At 56.2% G+C, this 22409-nt stretch overlaps 2 protein-coding genes across 6 annotated transcripts in view; one reads left to right on the top strand and one right to left on the bottom strand.

The window, feature by feature from the left end:
* OTOF (otoferlin) overlaps positions 1-4001 on the bottom strand; it is a 91614-nt gene extending 87613 nt beyond the window's left edge. For all 4 annotated transcript variants that reach the window (XM_087863794.1, XM_045809241.2, XM_045809240.2 and 1 more), the window contains exon 1: positions 3923-4001. In XM_087863794.1, the coding sequence (XP_087719920.1) occupies positions 3923-4001 (79 nt within the window). The remainder of the gene's footprint in view (positions 1-3922) is intronic.
* Positions 4002-7665: 3664 nt separating this feature from the next.
* Positions 7666-20888, top strand: CIMIP2C (ciliary microtubule inner protein 2C). 2 transcript variants are annotated; one of them, XM_045808796.1, is made up of 4 exons: positions 7666-7739; positions 17202-17475; positions 18734-18846; positions 20744-20888. In XM_045808796.1, the coding sequence occupies exons 1-4, from the start codon at positions 7666-7668 to the stop codon at positions 20886-20888; spliced, it is 606 nt and encodes a 201-aa protein (XP_045664752.1). The 2 variants fall into 2 exon arrangements, with proteins under 2 accessions (XP_045664752.1, XP_087719340.1); XM_087863214.1 differs by having other exon boundaries at positions 17202-17514.
* Positions 20889-22409: the final 1521 nt, after the last annotated feature.

Below are 22409 nucleotides of genomic sequence, written 5' to 3'. Positions count from 1 at the left end.
GGACGTGAGTGCAGCCTACAGAACTGGGGCAGTTTCTAAGACACCAAGCGCCCTAGCTGAATTCGACAAGAGTACGCACACTAGCACTGCTAGGAAAGGGGAAGGCTTCACAGAGGAGGGAGTTCTCAGGATGGACGGTGGGGTGGGCGTTGTTCTAGCCAAAAGAGATGAATGTTTCAAGATCTGGAGATATACAGGGCTTGTATCTTTGGGGAGTGGCAGGAAATTCTGTGTTATGGAAATGCAGTGGAGTGGGCTGGGTAGAGGAGGAGGGAGAAGTCTTTGATAAAGCAGACCTTTATCACCACCGGTTCAATCACCAGTTCGGGTGAATTATCTGGAGATCAGACACAACCCCCAGATGTCACCCATCTCACACATCCAATCCCCAAACCCCGTACCTTGGCAAGAAAGCTCAGGGATGGGGAGTACAGGGAGATCAGACAGCTGGCCCCAGACAGTCTGTCGCTACTTCCACGGACAGCCCAGGTTCTCCCCAGGTTTGCATGGGCTGAGCACTGGACAGAGGCTGGCCTAGAGGAACTTACAGGCCCTCCCACCCTGTGTTTCCTGGTTCTGATCAATGCCGAGAACGATGTTAGCAGTTGGAAAAGGACAAATGTTGAGTAGTGACCTGCCATTGAGATGGCACCTTTCCAGACAGCCCTCTCCTGATTCTGGCTGCAGGCCTCTGAGTCAAATGCGGACCATGGTCTCATCTTGTTCGTGGGAAGCTGAGGCCCTGAGGCTCTGGGGTCTGTGTGCACCACTCGGACTGGGGGCCAGGCCTTCTGGTGTCTCCTGTCTGATGCAATGGGCTGTAACCCCTGCAGGAGGGGGCTGTGTCTTCACCCCCAGACCTAGGCCTGTCCACAAATATAAGCATGTTCGGTGAGTGAATGAATAAGGGCAGGATCGGGTTAAGAGTGGCCATTGGGTGAGTAAGAGCTAAGAGCTGGAGTGGAGCTGGGCGCTGAGCTGGGTGTGAGCCTGAAGGTGGGGAGGCTGCTGACCCTGCGGCAGGACGAGAGGGCTGGCCAGGGACACAGCTGGTGAGTGTCCAGCCCACATGGGAACGGAGTCTCAGGGGCCATCTGCTCCAGGCCTAGGTTCCCGAGGAACATCTTAGCCGGGGGATCCCTACAGAGCAGAGGACAGGCCCGAGCTGCTTGCTCCTGGCACAGGTCAGGAAGTCCTCAGATGCTCTCTCCTCTCTTCTCTTGCACTGGAGAGAAGATGGCTCTGGAACCGGCAGCTGCCCCCAAGGAGCACTGGAATGGGTGCCTCGCAGACATCAGTCATTTGAATGCCCTTCCCTCAAACTCCTCCAACATCTACTGTTTCCCTGGAGCAAGCCGGTGAGGCAGATGTTCTCCACGTCCCCATGTTAAAGATGAGGACTAGAGAGGCGAAGTGAGCGGCAGAACCCCGATGGGACCCAGGGCTTCTGACTCCGTATCAACCTTTTCCCACCACAGCCCCTAAGTGTCCCGGGTGGCACAGCACAGAAGGTCAGACTATGTTTCAACCAGCTCATCCTGTCTGCCGGGGTCACGGCCAACGGGCCCAGGCCACTAGGGCTCCCTCACCCAATCTGTCACTGAACTTCACTCCAGGGATTAAGGGAACTCGGGGCCATCCGCTCCCTCTGACTATTCACCAGTTTCTCATTTCCCCCTGTAGCTGTTTGCTTGGACACTGGTGGTTGTGTATGCCAGGAGATGCTGTGGAACATTCTGGAGTGGGTCGGCTCCTCTGAATTGTTGTTAATGTTGGTCTTTTGGGGGTGTCTCTGGTTGTCAACTGCTGCCTGCAGAAGATGAATGGCTGAGGCATCTCTGGTTGTTCTAAGGACGCATTCTAGAAATCTGCCTGCCATCGGCCTATTCCTGATGCCCAGCTCCTTGCCCAGAGCTCTGTCTGTGGCCACCTGCCACAGGTACACAGCTTGCAAGTGGATCTCTCCACTAGGTCCAGAGGGCCCAGCCTGCAAGGAGGCAAATTCTTGTGTGGTCCATTGAGGCTGGAGGGCCGGCTCCAGGCCTCAAAGAAAAAGGTGGGCGTCAGACAGACAGTGTGCTCACCCCCGGTTGACCAGGAGGAGATAACGGGGCTTGCAGGATTGAGCACCCAGGGCTGGGGGTGAGGTTCTGTGCCTCAGCCCCTGCACTAATGCCACGCAGATGTCTTTACAACAGGGCCGTGGTGTCTCCGCCCACAAACGCGCCTGGTTTGCCCAGCCGGGGACTGTCCTATCGTGGCGGCAACGGCATAGCGATCGTAGCTAAACGGCTGAGGGCTGTGCTGTCTGTGGAGCACAGGGACACATCTCACAGATGGAAGGGCACACTTGCTTTTTCTAAAGCCAGCAGGTGGCACACAGAGATCCAGGGTGCTGGAGACAAAGCCGTCCTCGGGCTGGTGTGGGAAGCAACAGGCAGCCTGCCTACCCTTTCCTCCCCCACCTGCTAGCAGGGAGAGGCGATCCCCAGCACCCCTGCCGAGTCTGTGCACAACAGGCCGCAGTGTGGACAACCCGGGCCTCTTGCCACAGCCCGCGCCACTGAGGGGTGACGTGGGCACTGGGCTGCGGCCCCTGCTCTCACCTATCCCTCCTAATTCCCAGCCGGGGCCTGATGTTCACTTTGCTCTCTAATCTGGTGGGGTTCTCTCAGCTCCTCCCCCATCCGGCCACCTTCATCCCCTCTCCGGGAAGAAGGGCCTTGTCTAGTGAGGAGTGCCCTGGCCTTTGGTGAAAGGCCACCGGAGACGCCCCTGGCCCAGAGGGCTGGGCTGCGGCCAGGCAGAAGCAGAGGCCGGCGGGCAGTAAACACAGGAAAGCCTGCCCTTCTTGTTTTCTACTTAAAACCCTCAGGGGCTGCCCGCTGTCCTCAGGGTAAGGGCAGCCTTGCCTCCTTGGTTCTGCCTGTCTCTCCTGCCTCAGCTTCTGTACTCACTCTGGGCTCCAGCCTCATGGATCCTCTGTCTATTCCCTGTTCCACGTTCCAGCTCCTCTCCCAGCCTTGAGCATCCTGTCCCCTGCACCAGCTCTGCCCTCACCTCCTCACCTCGTTCCCTCCTGCTAGCCCCTTGGGTTTCTGCTGAGGTGCTACCTCCTCCAGGAAGCCTTCCTTGACCCTCCTGCTTCAGCCCGGTCGGGTGCTGCTTCTATGGCTTGCATGCTGCCCTTGTCCCCAGCCTCATCATATCATGCAGCTGTCCTACTTGTCTGTCCACTGGTCCTTCTGTCCCACTGGAGGTGGGCTCCTCAATGACAGAGCCTGGGTCACGCTCAGCCTCCAGCCTCCAGGCACATAGAACATAGTAAGTGGCTACTGGATGCACAAGTGGGGAGGAGGATAGGAAGAGAATTGACGGAGGGGAAGCCAGTGAAGCTCGCAGGATCCCTGCTCACCAAAAGATCCACAAGAAGCCAATAGTATCCTCAACCAGAGAGCCCCTGGCTGCCTGGTTTCTGGGGAGCCATGCTGGGGCTTCCAGTCTGAAGAGCCCACCCCCACCCTGTGCCCAAGGAAATCTTCTGGAAGGAGAGGGAGAGGAGGAGTGGGCCCACTGAGGCTCTGCAGGGCTGGGCCTCTTAGCCCTGGGTCTCCCTCAGCTCGGAGATGGGGTTCTTACTTCTGCCTCCCCAGGACCCCCGCAGGCAGAGGACTCGGCACCCTACCAGGCGCATGGCACGCTGGCAAGGGCAGGGAGGGACAGATACAGATGCAGACAAGGCAACACGGGGGACCCTGACTGTCAGGAAATCACAATGGCCAGTCAGGCCAGGGGCAGATGGCTGCCCATGGAAAACCTCATCGCCCCAACCCTGCGAGAACTTTTCCCATCCATCCGCCCTGCCCTGCCTTATGCCCATCAGCCCAGAGCTGGGGTCCCTCTAGGACAGGGGGTTCCCTACCTCGGAAAGTCACTTTGGCGATCCTGTCGCCCCTGCCCCGCAGCTCCGAGACTGTCTTGAGGTGGACAAGCAGAGCCATGCTGGTGTGTAGCGCCTGGACACTGCTGGGCGGGAGCAGCCCGGAAGGAGTGAGCCTGGCGGAGCGCAGCTCACACTCACTCACACGCCTCCCTCCTCTCCGCACTGCTGCCTCCGCCTCCAGCGCCCCCTCGGATGCTGCCCACAGAGACCAAGGCAACCGAGCCCGAGGAGCGGCTCCTTCCAGCGATTCACAGAGCCTCCCAGCCCTGCCAGCCCCCGCCCCTCCAAGTTGTCAGCCCGGCGGGTGTGTATCTGTGTGTGTGCGCGTTGTGCACCCCGCGTGCAGCCTGGGAGTGCAGGCTCAGAGTTGGAATTCATTATTCAGCCGCCTGCTCCCAGATGAAGCCCTGCCCAGTCTCCCAGCCCCTGGTGCAGCTGCTCCTGCCTGCCTCTCCACAGGGCTCTGCTGCGCCCTGCTAGGCCGGCTCTGACACCAGCCGTGGGCACAGGGGCACGGGCACGAGTGTGGAAGGGGAGGGCATGGGGCAAGGAGCTTTAGCATCTGTGTGCCCAGGAAGCTGGGCTGTTGCACTCGTGTTTTAAGGTGATTCACGCCCCCCAGTCAAGGTGGCCACCAGGGCTGCCGGGGGTCCATGAGGCTCAGGGAACCTGGATGGGCCCGGCCTGGCTGGGTCCCACTGTGCCACACAGAGATCCCCACCCGGGCCCTCCAGCTGGAAAATCAGCGTCCACCAGACTGCATTGAGGCTGTGCCTGGTGGCTGCTGTCAGAAAGGGAGCTCTGAGGAAAAGGGGATGTTCCTTCCTCCACCTGCTCTCATGGACATTGTACCCCCAAGAGGTGGGGTCCTAACCTCCTGCTTTGGGATCCTTGGATCTGGGAAGATGGGGTGCTGTTTGAGGGGAGCTCAAGAGCCAGGCTAAGCATGAAGGCCTCAGAGGCTAATGTTCTATTAAGGGCAATGCTTGAGGTCCTGGACACTAACCTCGCCCCAGTCTGGGGCCTGGGGATGGAAAAGCCAGGGCCAGTGAGCCTCACCGGGGCAGAACTGTCAGGCCTTGTGTCCAATTAGCTGCTGAAATTGGGGGGCATGGGGAAGGGATATCTGGCATAATTTCCAAGGACCAAGAAAGAACTGCCCTTTCTTCCCGCGCCAGACCCTGGGAGGAGCTTATAACGAAAGGGACCCCGGACCCCAGGATTCCTGAACCTGGAGCCTCTGCGAGGCCATGTGCACCCTTCTTCTTGCTGTTTGCTCCGCCAGGAATGCTCTGACCCCACCACTGCCTTCTCGCCTGGACTCAGCCCACTGGTGCCCAATCCTGACAGTGCCCCTGCACCCACACCTTCATCCTCATCTGTGCTGCCCCCACCCCTCTCATCTCACGCTTCATTCTCGCCATGGGGAGACCCCGGTGCCCTGCATCTTTGCAGCCCCAGAGCCTCGCATGGAATCCTGGGTATAACAGGATGCCCGTGGAAGGTTGACAGGGTAAGGGGTGAGCTTGGTGATGTAACTGGAACAGAGCCTAAAGGTTCAAAAAAGGAAGTGTTAAATTTTCATGGCATGCTAACAAGAGGTTACTCCCTTTGAATTCTACAGTCCAGTGATGTGCAGGATATCACAGGAGCCTCCTTCTAGATGATTCCTTGCTACATTGCCTTCTTTTTCTTTTCCTACTTATGTTCTATTTCCTTCTCTCCCTTTTCTTCCTCAATTCCTGCTCTCCTTTCTCACTTTTATCTAACCACAATGAAGCAAAGAGTATTTTAGTCTATTGTATTTATTGAATAAATACAAACGAATATCCCTCAAATTTTAAAACCAGGTAAGTTAAATATCTCTTTTTTAAAAAAACTAAATTAACTAGCATACCCCATAAGTGAGGTCATTAAGTGATCTTTATTTGTAAGGCGTGGCGGGACTTGGCAGGAAAAAAAAGATCCATCTTCTCCCTAGGCCCTCTGATGGTTCTCTCCTGTAGGGGGTGAATTTCAAGAGGCCTGTGCAACCTCAGGAAAAAGCCCATGAACTCGCCCTAAACAAGGCATTGAGCTTAGCTGAACCTGTTTCTATATTGATAAAACGGCAGTAATTCCACTTTGCTAACACAGAGCACCTCTCGGCTGAGGCAGCTGACCCTCTGGAACCTAAGCTAGATTTCACTTTTTAATTTCCACTCCCCCTACTACTATCCACTTCCGTAACTCTCTCTATGAAATTTATTCAACAAATATTGACTAACTTCTCCCAGTACCAGGCACTGCGGCTTCAGGGGTGAATGTGATACGGCCTTGGACCTCAAGCAGAAGACTGGCTGGAACACAGACAAGTTGAACACAGGGTGCCAGGTTCAAGGCACCGTCAGCTGGGAAGTCATGATGGGGGTGGGAGTGGGCCCTGGACCCTGGCTGGGGGAATACCTTTCTGGAGTCCAGCACGCCTGAACTGAGAGTTGTTCGTTTACAGCTTTTACAGATGTTTTTCTTATTATTGCTCATATTCTGAGTGGGGAATTGAGAAATACACAGATCTGACTGCAGTTGGAAGGACTGGTGGAGAGTCCTTCTGCCTGGTCTGCAACCACTCACTCCCTGTCATTTCCTTTTCCCCCCCAGGCCTCAGTTCTCCTGCTTCTTGCACCCCTTGGAAGCCCGTGCCCCTCCCCCTCCAACCCCATTGTTATCTGTCAGCAAAAGCCTTTTCAGAAATCTGGTAGCAAAAGCATCCTGCAAGCTTATTAGTGTCTATGGTCTTCATCAGCTGCCATTTACAGAGTCAAACTGTGACGATAACACTTCTCCTCCGACAGGATTGAACGAAACTGTGAAGGCCAGGGTAAACGGCGGAGGGTTCTTAAGGATACCAGGACTCCTGCAAGGGAGCTGGGAGGCAGGTTTGGCTCCAAGTCGCACAGAGCACGTCGCCTTGGAGACTGTTACCGCTCTTTCTCGCCCCAGTTAAAGACCAGGGCTGGGATGAGGGTTACTGGAGAAACGGGATGTGGGGGCACCGGCTACAGGAGGGAGGCATTATTACAAGGAAACCTCACCAGGGACTTGGGCAAGTTTGCTCTCTGGTCCCACCCTGTGGACCGAACTTCAGAACTGAGGACAGGTGTAAATCACACACCCAGATCTTTCCAGGATTTGCTTTTTTGCCCCTTACTTGAAAACCCCTCTTGGGGAATAGTGTGCCGGGCGGGAAGAGGTGAGAAGGAAGTTCCCCGGGGAGAGACGAGAGAGTAACGAAGACAATTCTGGAGGAACTGGGGTGTGCGGTCAGACCCGGGGAGCGCTGGCTCATGGGGCTCCTGGAGCAGAGCCGAGATGGGGCTGCCTCTTTCTGCTCCGCCTCCGAAGCGAGGGCGCCTGGGGCCGGGTACCCGAGTCCTGCAGCGGACAGAAGGGCACTCAGGGCGCAGCCCGGCCGGGCCTCTCCAGCGAGGTTGTACCTTCATCCCGCATCGGGCCGTCACCACACGCGGGCCGGCTGTGCAGAGAGACGAGCCCATTCCTGGACGTGGAAGCCGCGCGTGGGTGCGAGCGGCGATTGGCGGGGTCCACCGGAGAGCACGCTTGAGGAGGGCTTGGCCCCAGTCACGTTGCCAGGCGCGCGGTTGCCAGGCGACCCCGGGCTGTTTACCGTCGGGCGGGGAGGGCTGGGGCGCTGGGCTCGAGGCGCGCTTGCCGCACCCACCATGGCCTTCCGCGGCGCGGGCACCCTGCTGACAGAGTTCAATGCCGCCTACGTGCATCCCGGCCTCATGCCCGGGTAAGGCCGCCGCGCCCCCAGGTCCCCGCCTGAACCCCTGCGTCCGAGTCCGCGTCTGCGCCGTCGAACGCTCCTCCCGCGCGCAACTCCGCCCCAGCGCCTTTGGGGTTTGAGGGAACCGCGAGCGCCGATCGTTCAGCTGGGTGGGTGGCCTTCCCGGGGCGTTGCTCGCTCAGAGCGACCGGTGGCTGGGCGCGGGCAGGGGCTTTCCAGCTCCCCCTTCGTAGAAAGTGGGTCCCCGAGCACACCCGGCCTGGGGCCCCGGGCAGGGGGAGGAGCGGGAGCCCCCAGCGTGAGGTTGGTGTTCGGAGACGCCTGGGCGGGAGCGCGAGCATAGGGAGCCCGAGAAGGGAAGGGAGCTGGCTTTTCGGGCCCCAGCCCAGTGTGGTGCCCCCAGGATTCGCGCCAGAGTCGTATTTGTCGGAAGAAAGACTAGAGGAGACCGGGTGGGCCCTGGGTGGGTTTCGAAGAATCTGGCGCAGCGGGTTGGGCAGTGGTTACTGCTTAGTAGTGTGCGTTGGCCGCTGGACTTTGTGGTCGGTTCTTCCCCTGGTCTCACTTAATCCCCACGGAATGCTGGCTTTGAAAGCTTCCCAGTGCCCAGATCTGCCTTGCCTTTAGCATTTTCAGACGCAGGGTCAAACCTACCTTTCCTTTCTCTGGCTGTTATCAAGCTCCACGCATCTAAAGTGCAAGCCTGAGTGTCTCTACCAATCTGTGGTCCCTTCTCGAAAAGTGTCTGAGATTGCCACTCCCAACATTTTCTTCCAGCGTGTAAGATTCTCTTCTCTCTCCTACCAGTTGCCCTGGGCACAGAGGGCAGGAACTGGATTCTGAGATGTTGCTGATGTCAAGCCAGGTGTGTCAGAAAGGGTGGTTTAGGATTTTCCTCTTAATCCTTTCCTTCATTTAGGCATTCCTTTGACAAAGACAAGCTGAGCAGAGACATGCTGAGTGCTTGGGATGTGCCAGGTGTTGTGATAAGACGAACAAGCAGGGGCTGCCCTTGATGGGTCCCAATGGTGCAATCACATAAGCTTCAGTTCGAAGCCATCTCGGCAGCCCTTGATAAGGTGTTTATACCACATTCTGGGTGTTTTTCATAGGATTTCATTCTAAACATTATTATATTTTTTATCTTTGGCTCCCCGCCATCCCCAGGTGGAACCTAACCCTCCCCAAGTGTCCCCCCGACTCTGTCCGGAGCCTGGGGGGTTGCATATTTCAGAAGCGATCCTGGGTTGCTCCTACCCATGCCACTGGTCTGCAGCTCCCTCGAGCACCCTGTCCTGTGACTGATCTAGAAATTGTGATAACAAGTGAATCATAAAGAAGGCTCCAAGCATGAGCTGGGCTAGTGTGGTCTTTGGCCACAGATCTTTCTGGGAGGGATATGCTGTCCCTAAAGATCCCCACCGATGAGGACTGAATTGGGTTATCTTTTGTTTCTAAATGCTACCTCATTTTGTTAACTTAATGAAAGAATCCAAGGTTCCCCACCACACTTGGATAACTCTTATTTTTGTGTGTCTTTTCAAACATTAATCACAGGATTTTAAGCGCAGCCAGTCTCTTCTGACGCTCAAACCATCCCCCTTACCAGCTTTATTCATAAAGGCAGAGAATATTCAGAGTGGTAAGGACTTTGGAGATCACGTAGCCCAGGCCACCTTGTTCCAGATGTGGTCACTGAGGTGTGCCCGGGACGGGACGGGGGTGGGGGGACGACTTGGGACAGAGTTCCAAGCTGCAGGTGCTGCCCTGAAGACAGGCCCGTGCGCCCTCGGCTACAAAACAAAGGCCACGTGCCAAAGGGATGTAGGAGACTCCATGTGCCCATTAGGCAACTGGTGCCTCTCACACAACCCTGAAGAACGGGGGAGGCTTCCTGAGAACAGGGGGTCAGGGACCCCTGGAGACCTAGGCTTTGTAACAGGGACCCTCCTTCTTTCCAGAAGAATCATCAGCTCTTCAAAATGTGCCTCCACTTGTCAGTTCATTTCAACAAATATTTGCAGAGCGTCTCCTGAGCACCAGGAGTGCTAGGGATGCAGATATGAGGAGAACGCCTCCCTCTCTCCCCACAGAGTTTATACTTCAGAAAGAAAGACTAGACTAAAGGCCCAGGTAATTACAGCACAGCCAGAATGGGAACCGGGACATAAGCGAGTCACAAAGGGGGACGCCTGGCTAGCTCAGTTGGAAGAGCATGGCGACTCTTGATTTTGGGGTCATGAGTTCGAGCCCCACGTGGGGTGTAGAGATTACTTAAATAAATAAAAACCTTTTATAAAAGGGTCACAAAGGGCACAGATGACAGTTCAATGGAGAGGATAAGCATGGTCTCTGGGTGGCTCCCTGGAAAAGGGGGTCTTGGAAATGGACTTTGAGGGATGGCTAAGTTCCCAAGGCCGGGAGAGGAGGAAAGGAGTGTCTTTGGGATGGAGGGGACGGCCTGAGGAAAGGCAGGGGTGGAAGTGCTGGCTGGATATGCCTCGAGATCAGCAAAAGGCCTGTTTAGCTGGAGTGGAAAAGCTGCCACATGGAGGTGGATGGGAAGATTGGAGAGACTTCTCCCAGAGGCCCACGTCAAGCAGGGCCTTGAGCGTCTGGCCTGTTGGTTCTTAATTTCCTAGACAATGGGGAGCCCTTGAAAGTTTTTGCCCAGGGGAAGAATCTGATAGGCCCTGTCCTCAGCAGGAAGTGTTGTGGAGAAGAAGGCCCGAGTGGAATGAGGACGTGCTGCATAGTCACAAGTTAATTAGTTAATAAGGCTGCTCCTGGGATCTCTGATGGCATGGTAATTAATTTTAATGTCAGGTATGGGGCCTACCAGAGCCATCAAGAGGCGGGGAGGGATTGCTCTCTGTAGACACAGGGATACACACAGGATCGTTGCCGGGGACCCGGCTGAGCACTGTCTCCCAGCTCCTGTGCAGGGGGCTGGGGAGCCCGGCTGCAGAGGAGGGCGTCAAGGAGGCGGTGTGGCAGCACCGTAGGGACCGCTGGATGCTCCGTGATGAAACCCGCCATTCCTCTCTGTTCTTTCCACCTTGGCCGGCCACAGGACCCACAACAACAGGCCTTTGGAAAGCTTTGGTGCGGAAGCACACAGGGTAGCTCTCAAGGCACGCAACTACAAGTGCCTACCGGGGACGCAGACCTGGCTCGCCGAGGCGCGCCCTCGGAGCTACATGAACGTGGACGTGTGCGCCTAGGTGCGCACACCTGCGCCGCTCAGCGAGCAGCGAGCTCTGAACAGGATTAGGAATCCTTGGAGAACTGTGGGGGAGAGGGCTTCTATTCTATTGGGATGCAAATACCTTGGCATTCAGAGAAGGTGGAAAATCAGGGAGGAGAGGAGGAGTATGGCAGAGAGCCTGGGGGTGGTGAAGACAAGAATCACAGGAACACGTCACATTTCTATAGCTCCTTTCTTCCGAGGAGCACCAAGGCCCCTGTGGGTGGGACGCTGCGCGCCAGCGTGCACTCTGCAGATCAGAGCCCAGCCCCTTGAAAGCCGTGTTCTGGGCCGTGGTGCCCGCCCCCCCCGGGTTTCGGGACTTCTGCCTCCTCCAGTGGACATTTATTGAGCGCTAGTCCTGTGTTAGGTGCTGTGTAGGTGCTGACGATAGAGGAGAACACAGATTAGCAGAGGAAGTGGACCACTGGGCGCCCGAGTGTGGATGAAGGATGTGACACATTCACGCTTGGAAGAGGGTGTGTGATTAGGGAAGGTGACAGAGAGCCTTGGTTCTGTGAGAGTGGGTGGGGAATCCTCCAGGGGCAGGAAGGGACTTGGCATCCCGGGGCGAGTGGATGTGTGTGAAGGCTCAGAGGCGTGGACGGCATGTGAGGCCCCAGGGACGTGCCGCTTCCGGGCCATTGGGCGCCCGTGGGCAAGTGGGAAGGGAGAGGGGAGCCTTGATGATGTGATGCCTGTTTGAGAAAATCGCTCTGGCAGCAGCGTGGACAGCAGGCTGGAGGGGTGAGACTTGGTCTGGGAGACTGGCTAGGAGATTCAAGACTGTCCCGGTGAGTGAAGAGCCAGGCTGGCAGCCGTGGGAGAGTCACAAGGCTTAGGGACAGGAAGGGGATGGAGAAGGGAGGATGGCAGGAATCCCGGTTTCTGGCTGGTAAAGGGTGCATGTGGGTGTCACCAGGCAGCGCTATCCCAGAGAAGGAGGAAGAGGCTGGTTTCGATCCAGGCATATCGGGCACTCGCAAGCAAGCCCTATGTGGACAACGAGGTGTGTGGATCCGTGGCCGGGAGAAGAAACACAGAGACACAGATCTGGGCGTCCTTGGTGTAGGGGCGGTATTGGAAGTCTCACAGAAATGAGCTCTCCCAGAGGGAGTGGGGCTCTGAAAAGAGAAGAGGACTCGGGGCATCTGGAAGCACTAGAAGAGAAACAGAGGAAGAAAACCAGCTCCCAGGCTGTCCCCCTCCACACTGGGGTTCTCACCCAGTGGAAGGCCCTTCCTGGGGCTCCACCAATAACCCTCCCCCCGGAAGTGGGCCTCCCTCTCTGCATTTAAGGGCCTCAGAGTGTCTCCTGCTGCCACGGCCTCTGCACACACACTGTGTAACGCAGTGAATACGAATGAGGGGGTAGGTGGGAGGAGGAAGGGCTGAGCTTTGTGGACTTCTGGATCCCCAACACCCAGCACCCAGCAGGTTCCCAGTAAAGTCATTCTCAACTATCTCACTGTCTTAAAAAAAAAAAAAAAGTACGTGTACAAAGCACAAAGAAACAAACTACCCCAAACCCAAACACTAGAATTAACCAGGGTTAGCTTTTGGCGAACTTCCTTCCAGGTTCCTCGTGGTGCGTCTATGTAGCAAAAAGGCTGAATAGTGGCTGGCTGGCTGGGTGGATAGAAAGATAGACAAAGCAATTCTATAAAAATACGCTTATGCCACATTTGCTATTTTAAAATGAAAATCATGAAATGTAATCATACTAGGACTTCACTGAAGAGAAAGATGTTGGCATAAAATGGAAGAATACCCAGGCTTTAGATAAATGCTAATTCGGCTCAAGAGATATTAATTCCTAAAAGATCCCTCTAAAGGAGAGAGAGGGAGGGAGAATAAAAGCCATCCAGGGTGAGAGTCACTGTGTTGTGTATTTTTCAACGACACGTTTTAAATTTAGTTGCCATGCGTTGACTTGGCTTATAAATTCTTCGTGAGTGCACTCCCATCGCCCCTCCACCCAACCCCCCCCCCCAATTTTTGTTGCCGAAATTATTTTTCCCTTTGACAGGTTTTATAACATTTACATTCCCTGCTGCCACCAGCCTTCACCTAGCTGCTATTTCTACTTCCGTGCTTGAATAGATTTGAAGCTAACCACCTGTCCTTTTCACAGAGGATCTATGTTCCTGGGTATTTCTTTCTTTCGAATCATCTAGTTGGCAGGCTTTCGTCACTGAACGCTACTTGCAAGGGGAGCCTATGGGTTGCTTTGGTTGCTGAGCTCTTTCTTGCGGGGAAGGACCGGCGGCTGCCTTTACACCTGAATGGCCGCTTGGCCAGTCTGATGTTCTTGGGTCACGCTCTTGTCCCTACAGAATGTTGCGGACAGCCTTGCTTTCGCTTTCGTGCTGTTGCTTTGTTATCTTTTTGTTGGGGTTTGACAGCACCTGATGACCAGCCTCACTTTCATTCCTGCCTTCTGAACCCTCGGAGAAATGAGATAAAAGAGTGAAAGCTGATAGGGGAGAACAGGGCTGATCCTGGACCCCGGAAGGAGGTGGCAGGGCTGGATCCGGGCAGAGTGTGTCCACCCAAAACAGGACAGAGGAGAGGTGTGGGCTGGCTTGCTTCCAAAGGAAAAGGGACGGGTGGGCTTCAATAAGCCTCTTCTCCCTCTTCAGCCCACCAGCCCAGTGCTTTTCTATCTGAGGGTGGAAGGACAAACAGGGGTCAGGGGCACGTCTGTGGGGAGCTCCCTCAATGTGGGAGGACTCATCCGCAGGAAGCAAGAAGCTTCTCCCTCCTGCTGGCCTCTGACTGCTTGACTGTCGAGCTTATATTTTTATTAGGTTTCATACATAGAACAAAGAACTCTCAGGAACTCTGCTTCTACTGCTCAGCTTATGCTTCTTGCAAATGAGTTTCTGCATCGGTGCAAGTGTTGCAGAGAAAGGGTGAGCCGAGGATGTTGGATTTGGCAATTGGATGGTCTTACATTACTTTAATGAAAAAATACAGGCTCACGTTTAAGCCGGCCAGGGCGGGCTGTGGTGCAGTGGTGAGAAGTCGGACTGAGGGAAGCCAAGGAAAGAATGGGAGAGGAAGAAACAAAGGCAGAAGGTACAGAACATTCTGCAGGGAAATTCGGGAACAGAGGGAGAGAAAGGGTGGGATGAGAGGGCCAAGGCCCACTGGAGGATTTTGCAGTCTGGGAAAAATGTACACAAGTGTGTGTGTTTGTGGGCAGAGGGGAAGAAGCTGAGAGAGCAGGAGAGAGTATAGATCGCAAGGAGCGGGGACAGAGGCCGAGAGAAATAGGGACTGATGAGAGTGGCAGGGCAGGGGTGGGGGGAGGAAGGAGGGGGAGGCTCTGGACCCAGGAGGGGGCAAACCATGGTGAAGAGGAGGACTCTGTCCTGGAAGTGGACAAGGTGACCTCACAGGCATTGCCAGCCCTCCGTCTTTCCAGGACAGAAGGAGACCCAGCCATGAGCCAGGAGCTCAGGATGGTGAGCAGAAGGGCAGAGACAGGTGGGAGTGGGTTAGGATCCCAAGGCTCATGGTCTCAAGGGCAGAGAGAAGCCAAGGGCAAGAGAGGTAAGGCTGGACCAATGTCTGAATGCAGCGGAAGGCTTCTCCCCTCACTGCCTGCTTGGGCCCAGGCAACCGCAAGTGCTGCAAGATTCTAGAAAGGCACAGCTGCTGAGGGGAGGTAGGGCCAGGAACCAGGGAGGGGCTCTTGTTCCACCTCGCCCACAGTGGAGAGCAACTGGAGGGCCTGTCCGTAATCCCCAGGCTTGCCTTTCCTGACTCCCACCTGAAGATGGGAAGAGGGAAGTCGTGCATTTTTTTCTAGTTTTATTGGTGAGGAGGCCGAGGCACAGAGCGGCTGCCCCCGGTTATCCTGAAGCGCGGACCTCAGACGGCTGTGCCCTTTGGCCTGGTGGGACCGGGGAGCCCATGATGTCGCAGGGGCCGGCAGGCTCCCCACACTCCCTGGGGCTTCCCTGGTAAGAGAACTCAGCTGAGCACAGGCGAGGTGTCCCAGCAGGGGAGGCCCCCGGGGAGGTGCTGGGGGTCCCTCTGGCACCGTCGTCGGGCATTTGTGTGAGTGGGTCCAACTGGAAATGTCACCGATGCTGTAGGCACGTCGCCACTCATTTTATTTGTTTCCCAAACGTTTCCTACTCAGAGCGCGTGCCAGACCTGCCTGAAAACTGGGGATGGAGAGGTAAGACAGGATCCAGCTCTGCTCAAGAAGCTCCCAGCCTAGTGACGAGACAAAGACATAGACGAGAACATTCGGAGTGAGGTCTGGCTAGTGGTGGGACGGGAACAGAGAGCAGGACCCACCCAGACCTGGAAGAGGTGGCAAGGAAAGGATCTTCGAAGTGGTAGGACAGGCCTGTTTTTTAAGAAAAGATTTATTTATTTATTTATTTATTTATTTATTTATTTGAGAGAGAGAGAGAAAATGAGCAGGGGGAGGGGCAGAGGACGAGGGAGAGATAATCCCAAGCAGACTCTGTGCTGAGCATGGAGCCCGGCGGGGGGCTCGGCGTGGGGCTCGATCTCAGGACCCTGAGATCATGACCTCAGCTGAAATCAAGAGTTGGACGCTTAACCGAATGAGCCACCCAGGCGCCCGACAGGGAAAGGCTTAAAGGATCCTTTAGTACTGAAGACAAGCATTAGGGCCCGGGGGAGAGAGCAAGTTTGGCATTCCTGATGGCTGGGGAGCACAGGGCAAACCCCGAGGGAGAGACAAGGGGTGGAAGGGAGAAAGATCAGGTACATGCAGGAACCTGCAAATGGCTCTTTACAGGCGGGTGCGGGACAGCTGGTGAGGCTGGGGAGGGAGGCAAGGTCAGCTCATCAATGGCCTTGAACGCCACGCTAAGGGCTTGACTTTAGAAAAGTCAGTTGGGCTGAAGTATGGGAACAGGGTGGGAGGTAAGAGCGTGCTTAGGAGGATGGGGGGGCTGCTGCGGCCACGGTCCAGGTAAGGGGTGGCATGGCCCAAGCTAGGGGTGCAGACGGAGCCCTGGGGCCCGGGGACTGATTGCGTGCGGGGGCTGAAGCGGAGGGAGGTGGACGCCAGGTTTCTGGCTTGGCCATCTGGCGAGTGCTTTTCCCTGAGACGGGACTAGCTGTGGGGGGGTGGTGGGAGAGATGGTGCCTGGGACCCCCAAGGGAAGGTCTAGTGTGCCATGTGTGCGGGAGTCTGAGGGAACTTCTGGGCTGGGTGAAGGCTTCAGCATGGATACCATCACCCAGGGGCCTGTGAGGGCTCAGGATGGAGCAGAGGAGGCCCGCCATGGGTGGGGGGGACCGAGAAGGAATGGTCAGAGAGGCAGGTGAAGACCAGCGGACAAGGAGCAGAACAGTGTCCTAAAATCCAGGAGCAGCGTTACGAGAAGGCAGAGGTCACCAACGTCCCGTGCTGCAGGAGACCCGTGATGGCCTGTCAAGGGCCATTTCAATGGCACCATGGGGTCCGGGCCGGGTTTTAGGGGGTGAGCAGCACTGACCGGGGAAAGCATTGATCTCTGCACTTGCACAAAGTCAGACGCTCCTGCTCTTTGGGGGCCTCCCTCTCTCCCCTCACTTGGCCTCAGCAAGTCTGGCTCTCTGTGCAAATCTCACCGACCGGGGCTCCTTAGCGTCCTGTGCGTGCTTGTGTTCCCCGGGGTCTCCGAGGGGCCCCGCTCGCCAGCCCCCTGTCCGTCTTTCTGGCCTCCGTGGTCGCAGAGGACGATGGAGCCCCTGGCAGGCCGCGTGAGTGGCGCCCGTGAGGTCGTTGAGCTCAAGCCAGGCTGCAGCACATGAACCCAGGCCTTGGCTGCCTCCAGTCTGACAGCAGTGTCACACAGCTGTGTCCCCACCAACTTCTGATATTCTCTACCCTTAATGAGATAGCAGCAGGAGGCCTCCCCATCTTCTGAATGGAGAGTGACTTGCCTGCAGGCTTGCTTGGGGCTCAGGAGGGGGCCTTGGTGCTCTGGTTCCGGCCTCAGCCTCTGGTCTGGAGGGATGACCATCTTCTACGGGGAGGTAGAGGCCCAGAGTCTGTCTTTTTCCCTCATCCTTACCCGGAGCCCTGAACGGGCAGTGCCCCTTAGGGAAGCTTCTCAAGGCCCAGAGGTGACCCGCAGGGCCCACTGACCCCATCTCTGGGTTTTAAGGGCCTCTCTTGGAACTGGCCCTGGAACGTTGCACTGATCTCCCCTCCCATTCCCCCCACCCCATTACGGTGGCAGGTACCAAGGCCATGTCCCCAGTGTGGCCTTCTCCTTCGGCTCCCCCTACGGCACCGCCACCCTCAAGTACTTCCAGGACCAACGCAATGCGGCCCTGGAGAAGAGCCACACTCCGTTCAGCAGAGGCGGCCACTTCCCGACCCTCTTCTCCTCCAACCCTGACCTGGTGCTGAGCAAGCGCGCCCATATCCGGGACCGCTGGCTGCACACCCCCGTCTACACCCGCTTCAACCTGGATAGTGACCGCTCTGCCCAGCTCATGGGGTTCTACCAGGTGGGCTGCGCTGGGCTGGGCTGCAGCTTGCTCCCCGCAGCGGTGGGGGAAGGGGCGGGACTGATGCGGGGGGCCAGAGGAGACCTCTCGCCCTCAAAGGGTGAGTTTGTTTGCTTGTTCTGAGCCCCTGAGCTAGTAGGGAACCTATGTGTTTGGCTAGGGGCCCTGGGGACGGGGCTCGGGACTCGGTTTCCTAGATGTGCCCACCCCCACCCCAGGGACTCCGAGGGCCCTTGTCCCTTCTCACCCCCACTGCCGGTAGAGCTGGGGTCTTTGGGAATGCACCCACCCTCACCTCTGCCCCATGGCCCTGCGGACCCTTGCTTACTTCCTACTAGAGTAAAAGGCTGAAGATTCACCTAGAGGGTGAACCCCCTCCACCACACACACACACACACACACACACACACAGGGCCCACTAAGCGCCCCCCCACCGGCCCTGGCTCCAGCCTTCAGTCTACTCTCAATTGTCCTTGCCCCCCCTGAGTCCCAGGGCCCACCTGACGCCTCTCTGCTTCACAGTCCCTCTGAGGCTGTGCCCCGAGGCAACCTCAGCCCCCGACTGGGACTTCACTGTCCACACCCTGACGCTCTGGTCCTGCTGCTCTGGCTCTTAAAGCCCCCCCCCCGCCCCCCGCCATCTGCCTCAGACCCATCCTCGCAGGCCGCAGGCTTGGAGGTGCTCACCCACCTCAGGGGGCCAGTGCTCGTTCCCTGCTGTGTTCCTAGAAACCCGCGCTCTCCCTCACTTCTCTTGCAAACATCCCTCCAGCCTGAGTTCAAGGACGTGGGTACCTCCTGGTCCTCAGGGCAGAGAACTGCATGAGAAGGCAGCCTCCCCAGGGAGAGGACCGGGTCAGTGCTGTCAGACGTCCAGGGGCTGTGGGACCGTGTCAGTGGGTACAGGAAAGCCTTTGCTGTCCATCGTGGCTCTCGCACAGAGCACCCCCAGTCCGGGAGGGGGAGGGAGGGAGAAACGCACCGTACCAACTGCTGAGCCACGAGTCCCATACCTCACCTCTGCTGGTCCCCTGTGTCACTTACTCTCCCTAGCAAAGCCGGTGTGGTGGGGGCCAGTACCCCCATCAGACAGGCGGGGAGCTGGTCTCGGAGAGGACACCCAGTTGGGGACTCCCAACGGGGGCATTAGAGGAGGCAGCCCCACCCCCTGCCCAGGGATAGCAGGCAGGAGCTGCAGGCTCCCAGGTCACTCCTGCGCCCTAACAGCCTGTCATCTCTTCCTGGGGTCGAGCTGTAGACGGCGCAGCAGCATCGGAAATACTACCTAGACAAGACAGGCATGGTGCCCCAGGTGCCCTACTTCGTGCTGCCTGTGAAGGAGTGGGAACGGTACCCGCTCCCCACCGACTTGTGAGTGCCTGCCCTCCCTTCATTCATGCACTCTACAAGCACATGTCCATGGGTACCTGCTTTCAGCCAGGCATACAGCCACGCAGACTGAGACAGGAGTTAAGATCTGGCCCTAAGGGGCCTACAGTGCAGGGGGTGACAGTTACACAGCAAGGGGTTGGGGTCTGGGCAGCCTCATAGGGAAGCCAGGAGCCTGAATGAGTGGAATCAGAGTGTTTTCCTGGCCAGATGCACGGGGAGTTTAGGAGCAAACCCCACCATCTTTGCTGGCCCGAATCTGCAGGCTTCTCCCCTGCAATGGCCTTGCAGCTACACACGTCCAAACGTGGGCACAGCTGCTCTGAGCAGCGAGGAACTGCTGCCCTCTGGCGGACACAGAGGGCACTACACAGAGCAGGGAATCGGTCCCCCCAACACCGACCAGAATCAGAATAATATTCTCCTCAGGACTACAAAATAGCTTTCAAAGTCCAACTGTCCGTCTAGCAATATGTGAAAGTTCCCCACTGCCTGAATCTCACTGCTTTTATTTGGGAGAGCTGCTTTTCCCAGGGAAGGTCAATGCCACCCTGTGAGATAATCCAGGTACATGTTTGCCTTGCTTTGCCTCCTGACACCAATGCATGGAAATCAAGTCTGTACTGCCAAGGCATCTTGTGGGGAGGGAGGCATAAGGAGGTCAGTGGAAAGATCTTGGGTTTCTGACTACATGCTAACCCTTTGCTTGCCTCAAGAGCCACAAGCCTCGCCATCATCATGACTGATGATCCATTGAGTTTAATGGTTTTTAAAGACACAGATTGAACTGCCTCTGCAGCTTTCTCTCTGTAAGATAGAGGGACCCATTTTATAGATAGGGAAACTGAGGCTTAGGGATGGCTTCAGAAACTTGTGCTGGGTAGCAAGTCTGGTTGGAGGTAGAACCTGGAGAAACCGAGATCTCCTGACACCAACTCTAGGACTCTAAGCTGGCCGTCTCCACCCCTTGGGTGGCTCTGAGTCAGACCAAACCTGGAGGCAGTGTGGGGCCTCTCCTGGGGACATATTTCCTCTTGAGAACACTCTGGGCAGGATCTGCACCTCCCACAGCTGTGGGGAGCCTGGGATGCCCCAGGTCCATTTCTTCTCCAAATTTTCTGGCAGTCTGTATAGCTGGTGGCTTCATACACCACACAGGGCCAACCAGATCATTGGGAGTAGGAGGGTCAGTGCCCTTTCCCTGATCACCTCTGTGGCCTGGGGCAAATCCCTGCCGTTTCCTGAGTTTCATCACCATCATCACCATCACTACTATCACCATTACATCACTGTCACCATCACCGTCATCACCATCACCGTCATCACCATCACCACCACCATCACCTCCATCACCACCGTCACCATCATCACCATCACCACCATCATCACCATCACCACCATCACCACCACCATCATCACCATCACCACCATCACCACCACCATCATCACCATCACTACCATCGCCGCCATCACCATCACCACCATTTCTTATAATATTTGTTGACTGTTTCCTCCTTGTCTGGCATTATTGAAGTGCTTTATAAGCATTACCTCATTTACTCCTCAAAACAAAGCTGAGACAGATGTACTAATATTAGTCCACTTTATACGTGTCCACTTCCAGCAGGAGTTGAGCCAGAATCTGACACCCATGTTCTGTCTGACACCCATGTTCTCCCTCTTCACCACTGTATCGTTGTGCAAATACACATTATTCTGATCTCAGCTGCAGGGTGACTGATCAGATGCTGAGCTGGTGAGCAGCCAGCAAGGTCAGGATGGTCTAGAACATGGGGCACACAGGGCTGTGGTTGGGCGTTTCCCCCCTCCCCCACCTCCCCGGCACACTGCGTAACGCTGGCTCCATCCTTGCCCCCAGTCCTCCTCTGACTCCAGAGAAGAAGTGGCACCTTTTAAGAGTCTCCCCTGAGAACCTGAAGACCTACCAGACGTTCCCCTCGGGGAAGAGGGTCTCCCCACATGAGCGGCAGAAGAGAGATCGCTACTTTGAGTTCAGAGCGTGATGCCTGAGAGCCTGGTTCTGAGCAGGTTGGCTTTTTGGAATAAAATCTTTAGCTATGACCAAACCATGGTCTTCTCCTCTGAGCTCCAGGAACATTTTGCCACAGCATGGACACGCCTGAGGGTCACACAGCACTGAGTCTTAAGGGCTGTGGTAAGCTCAGCTCAGGGGTTCAAGCCAGTAGGAAGCAGTGTCCAGTGACCTACTGGGCCCACCTATCCCTCCCCTGAGGTGGAAGCAGGTAGAACCAAGGACTATAGGGCTCCTGAGCCTTGGTGGCGGGTCACTCAGGTAAGAGATACCTCCCATCTGCTTCCACTAGTGTAATCAAGGAAGCCGCATTATCGCATGTCTGAGAACGAAGGTGATGTGACCATGGAACAACTGCACAGGAATTGAGCTCTGACTCCATTTTGAGCCCTGACTGGGCATCATTTAGTCCGCACACTAACTTGTGAGGGGGGTGGTGTTATCCCCACTTTATGGATGAAGACATGGAGCCTCAGAGGTTAAGAACATTGCACAAGCACCCACAGCCTAGAAGTGACCCAGTATTTTGACCCAAGCTCTCGTTTTCCCACTACATAAGCTGCTTGTGGTCCGTGTGGAGACTGGGAGGCAGCGACGACCCAGCCCCAAAGCCCCCGTGGCGCCCAAGAGAAAAAGCTGTGTGTCAAGCAGCCAGTCTCTGCATTCTTCCCAGACTGGCAGGCACAAGCTGACTGGTATTTCCCCCGGGGACTGTTTCTAGAATAGGACAGGAGCGAGTGACCCAGAACGAAGCCACTCTTCAAGGAAATGGGGGGAATGGGTTCCGAGGTCACATGCCTGAGGTTGGGAGTCTGGAGTGTCTGCTTTCACCAGGCTGCTGTTTTCCAAGTCCTGGGAGGCCTCCTGTATGCTAGGGCAGGGGACAGGATGTGGGGGACAGCCCCTCAATAGACAGGATCTGGGATGGGGACCTCAGGCCAGTTGTGTATCCACATGACAGGTTTTCTCCAACATTCCAGTGTCTCTTAGATTTGATCAAGGGACTCCATCCATCAATGGGAAATTTATTACCTCTTGAATGGGTGAGTCAGGACCTAAAGACATAGACCACTACAGGTTCAAGTCCATGTGACAGTCCCCCCCCCCCCGGGAGCCAGTGTTTAGACACCTCCCCGGAGGACGATGTAAACCAGAAAAACTGTGTGCCCATCAGAGAGGCACCTGTCAGCTCTCAGAGACCCTGTAAGGGGCTTCCCTGTGACCCAGACTCCTTGACCACCTAGGTCCCAAAGGGTCCCAGTGGTGGCCAAATTCATTCCAGGATTTGGCTGAATACCAAAGCAAATAAACCCCAACTGCTGGTCCATACTGTTGCATCCTGGTGCCTGGGTGCCAAGTGGGTCCTAGATGTCTCCTCCCTTGACAAGGACTGAGACGCCAGGAAGCAACTGGAATGACCACTGTACACACGTCTCTGTATAGTCAGCAGCGGGAGATGCTGGGAAGTAGCTCCAGGGAAGGAAGGGAATTA

The sequence above is a fragment of the Ursus americanus genome, chromosome 7 (genome assembly GCF_024610735.1).
Source record: "Ursus americanus isolate L20-20 chromosome 7, mUrsAme1.1.p, whole genome shotgun sequence".
In the NCBI taxonomy this organism is placed as follows: Eukaryota; Metazoa; Chordata; class Mammalia; order Carnivora; family Ursidae; genus Ursus; species Ursus americanus.
The sequence above is the reverse complement of the archived record's forward strand: the minus strand, read 5'-3'. Positions and strand labels throughout refer to the sequence as shown.

Excerpts from the sequence above, each read along its gene's own strand:
- CIMIP2C (XM_087863214.1), top strand. The coding sequence starts at position 7,666 with ATGGCCTTCCGCGGCGCGGGCACCCTGCTGACAGAGTTCAATGCCGCC. Across the intron at positions 17,515-18,733 it reads GCTGCAGCTTGCTCCCCGCA|ACGGCGCAGCAGCATCGGAA; the intron begins GCGGTGGGGGAA and ends GTCGAGCTGTAG. Across the intron at positions 18,847-20,743 it reads TACCCGCTCCCCACCGACTT|TCCTCCTCTGACTCCAGAGA; the intron begins GTGAGTGCCTGC and ends CCTTGCCCCCAG.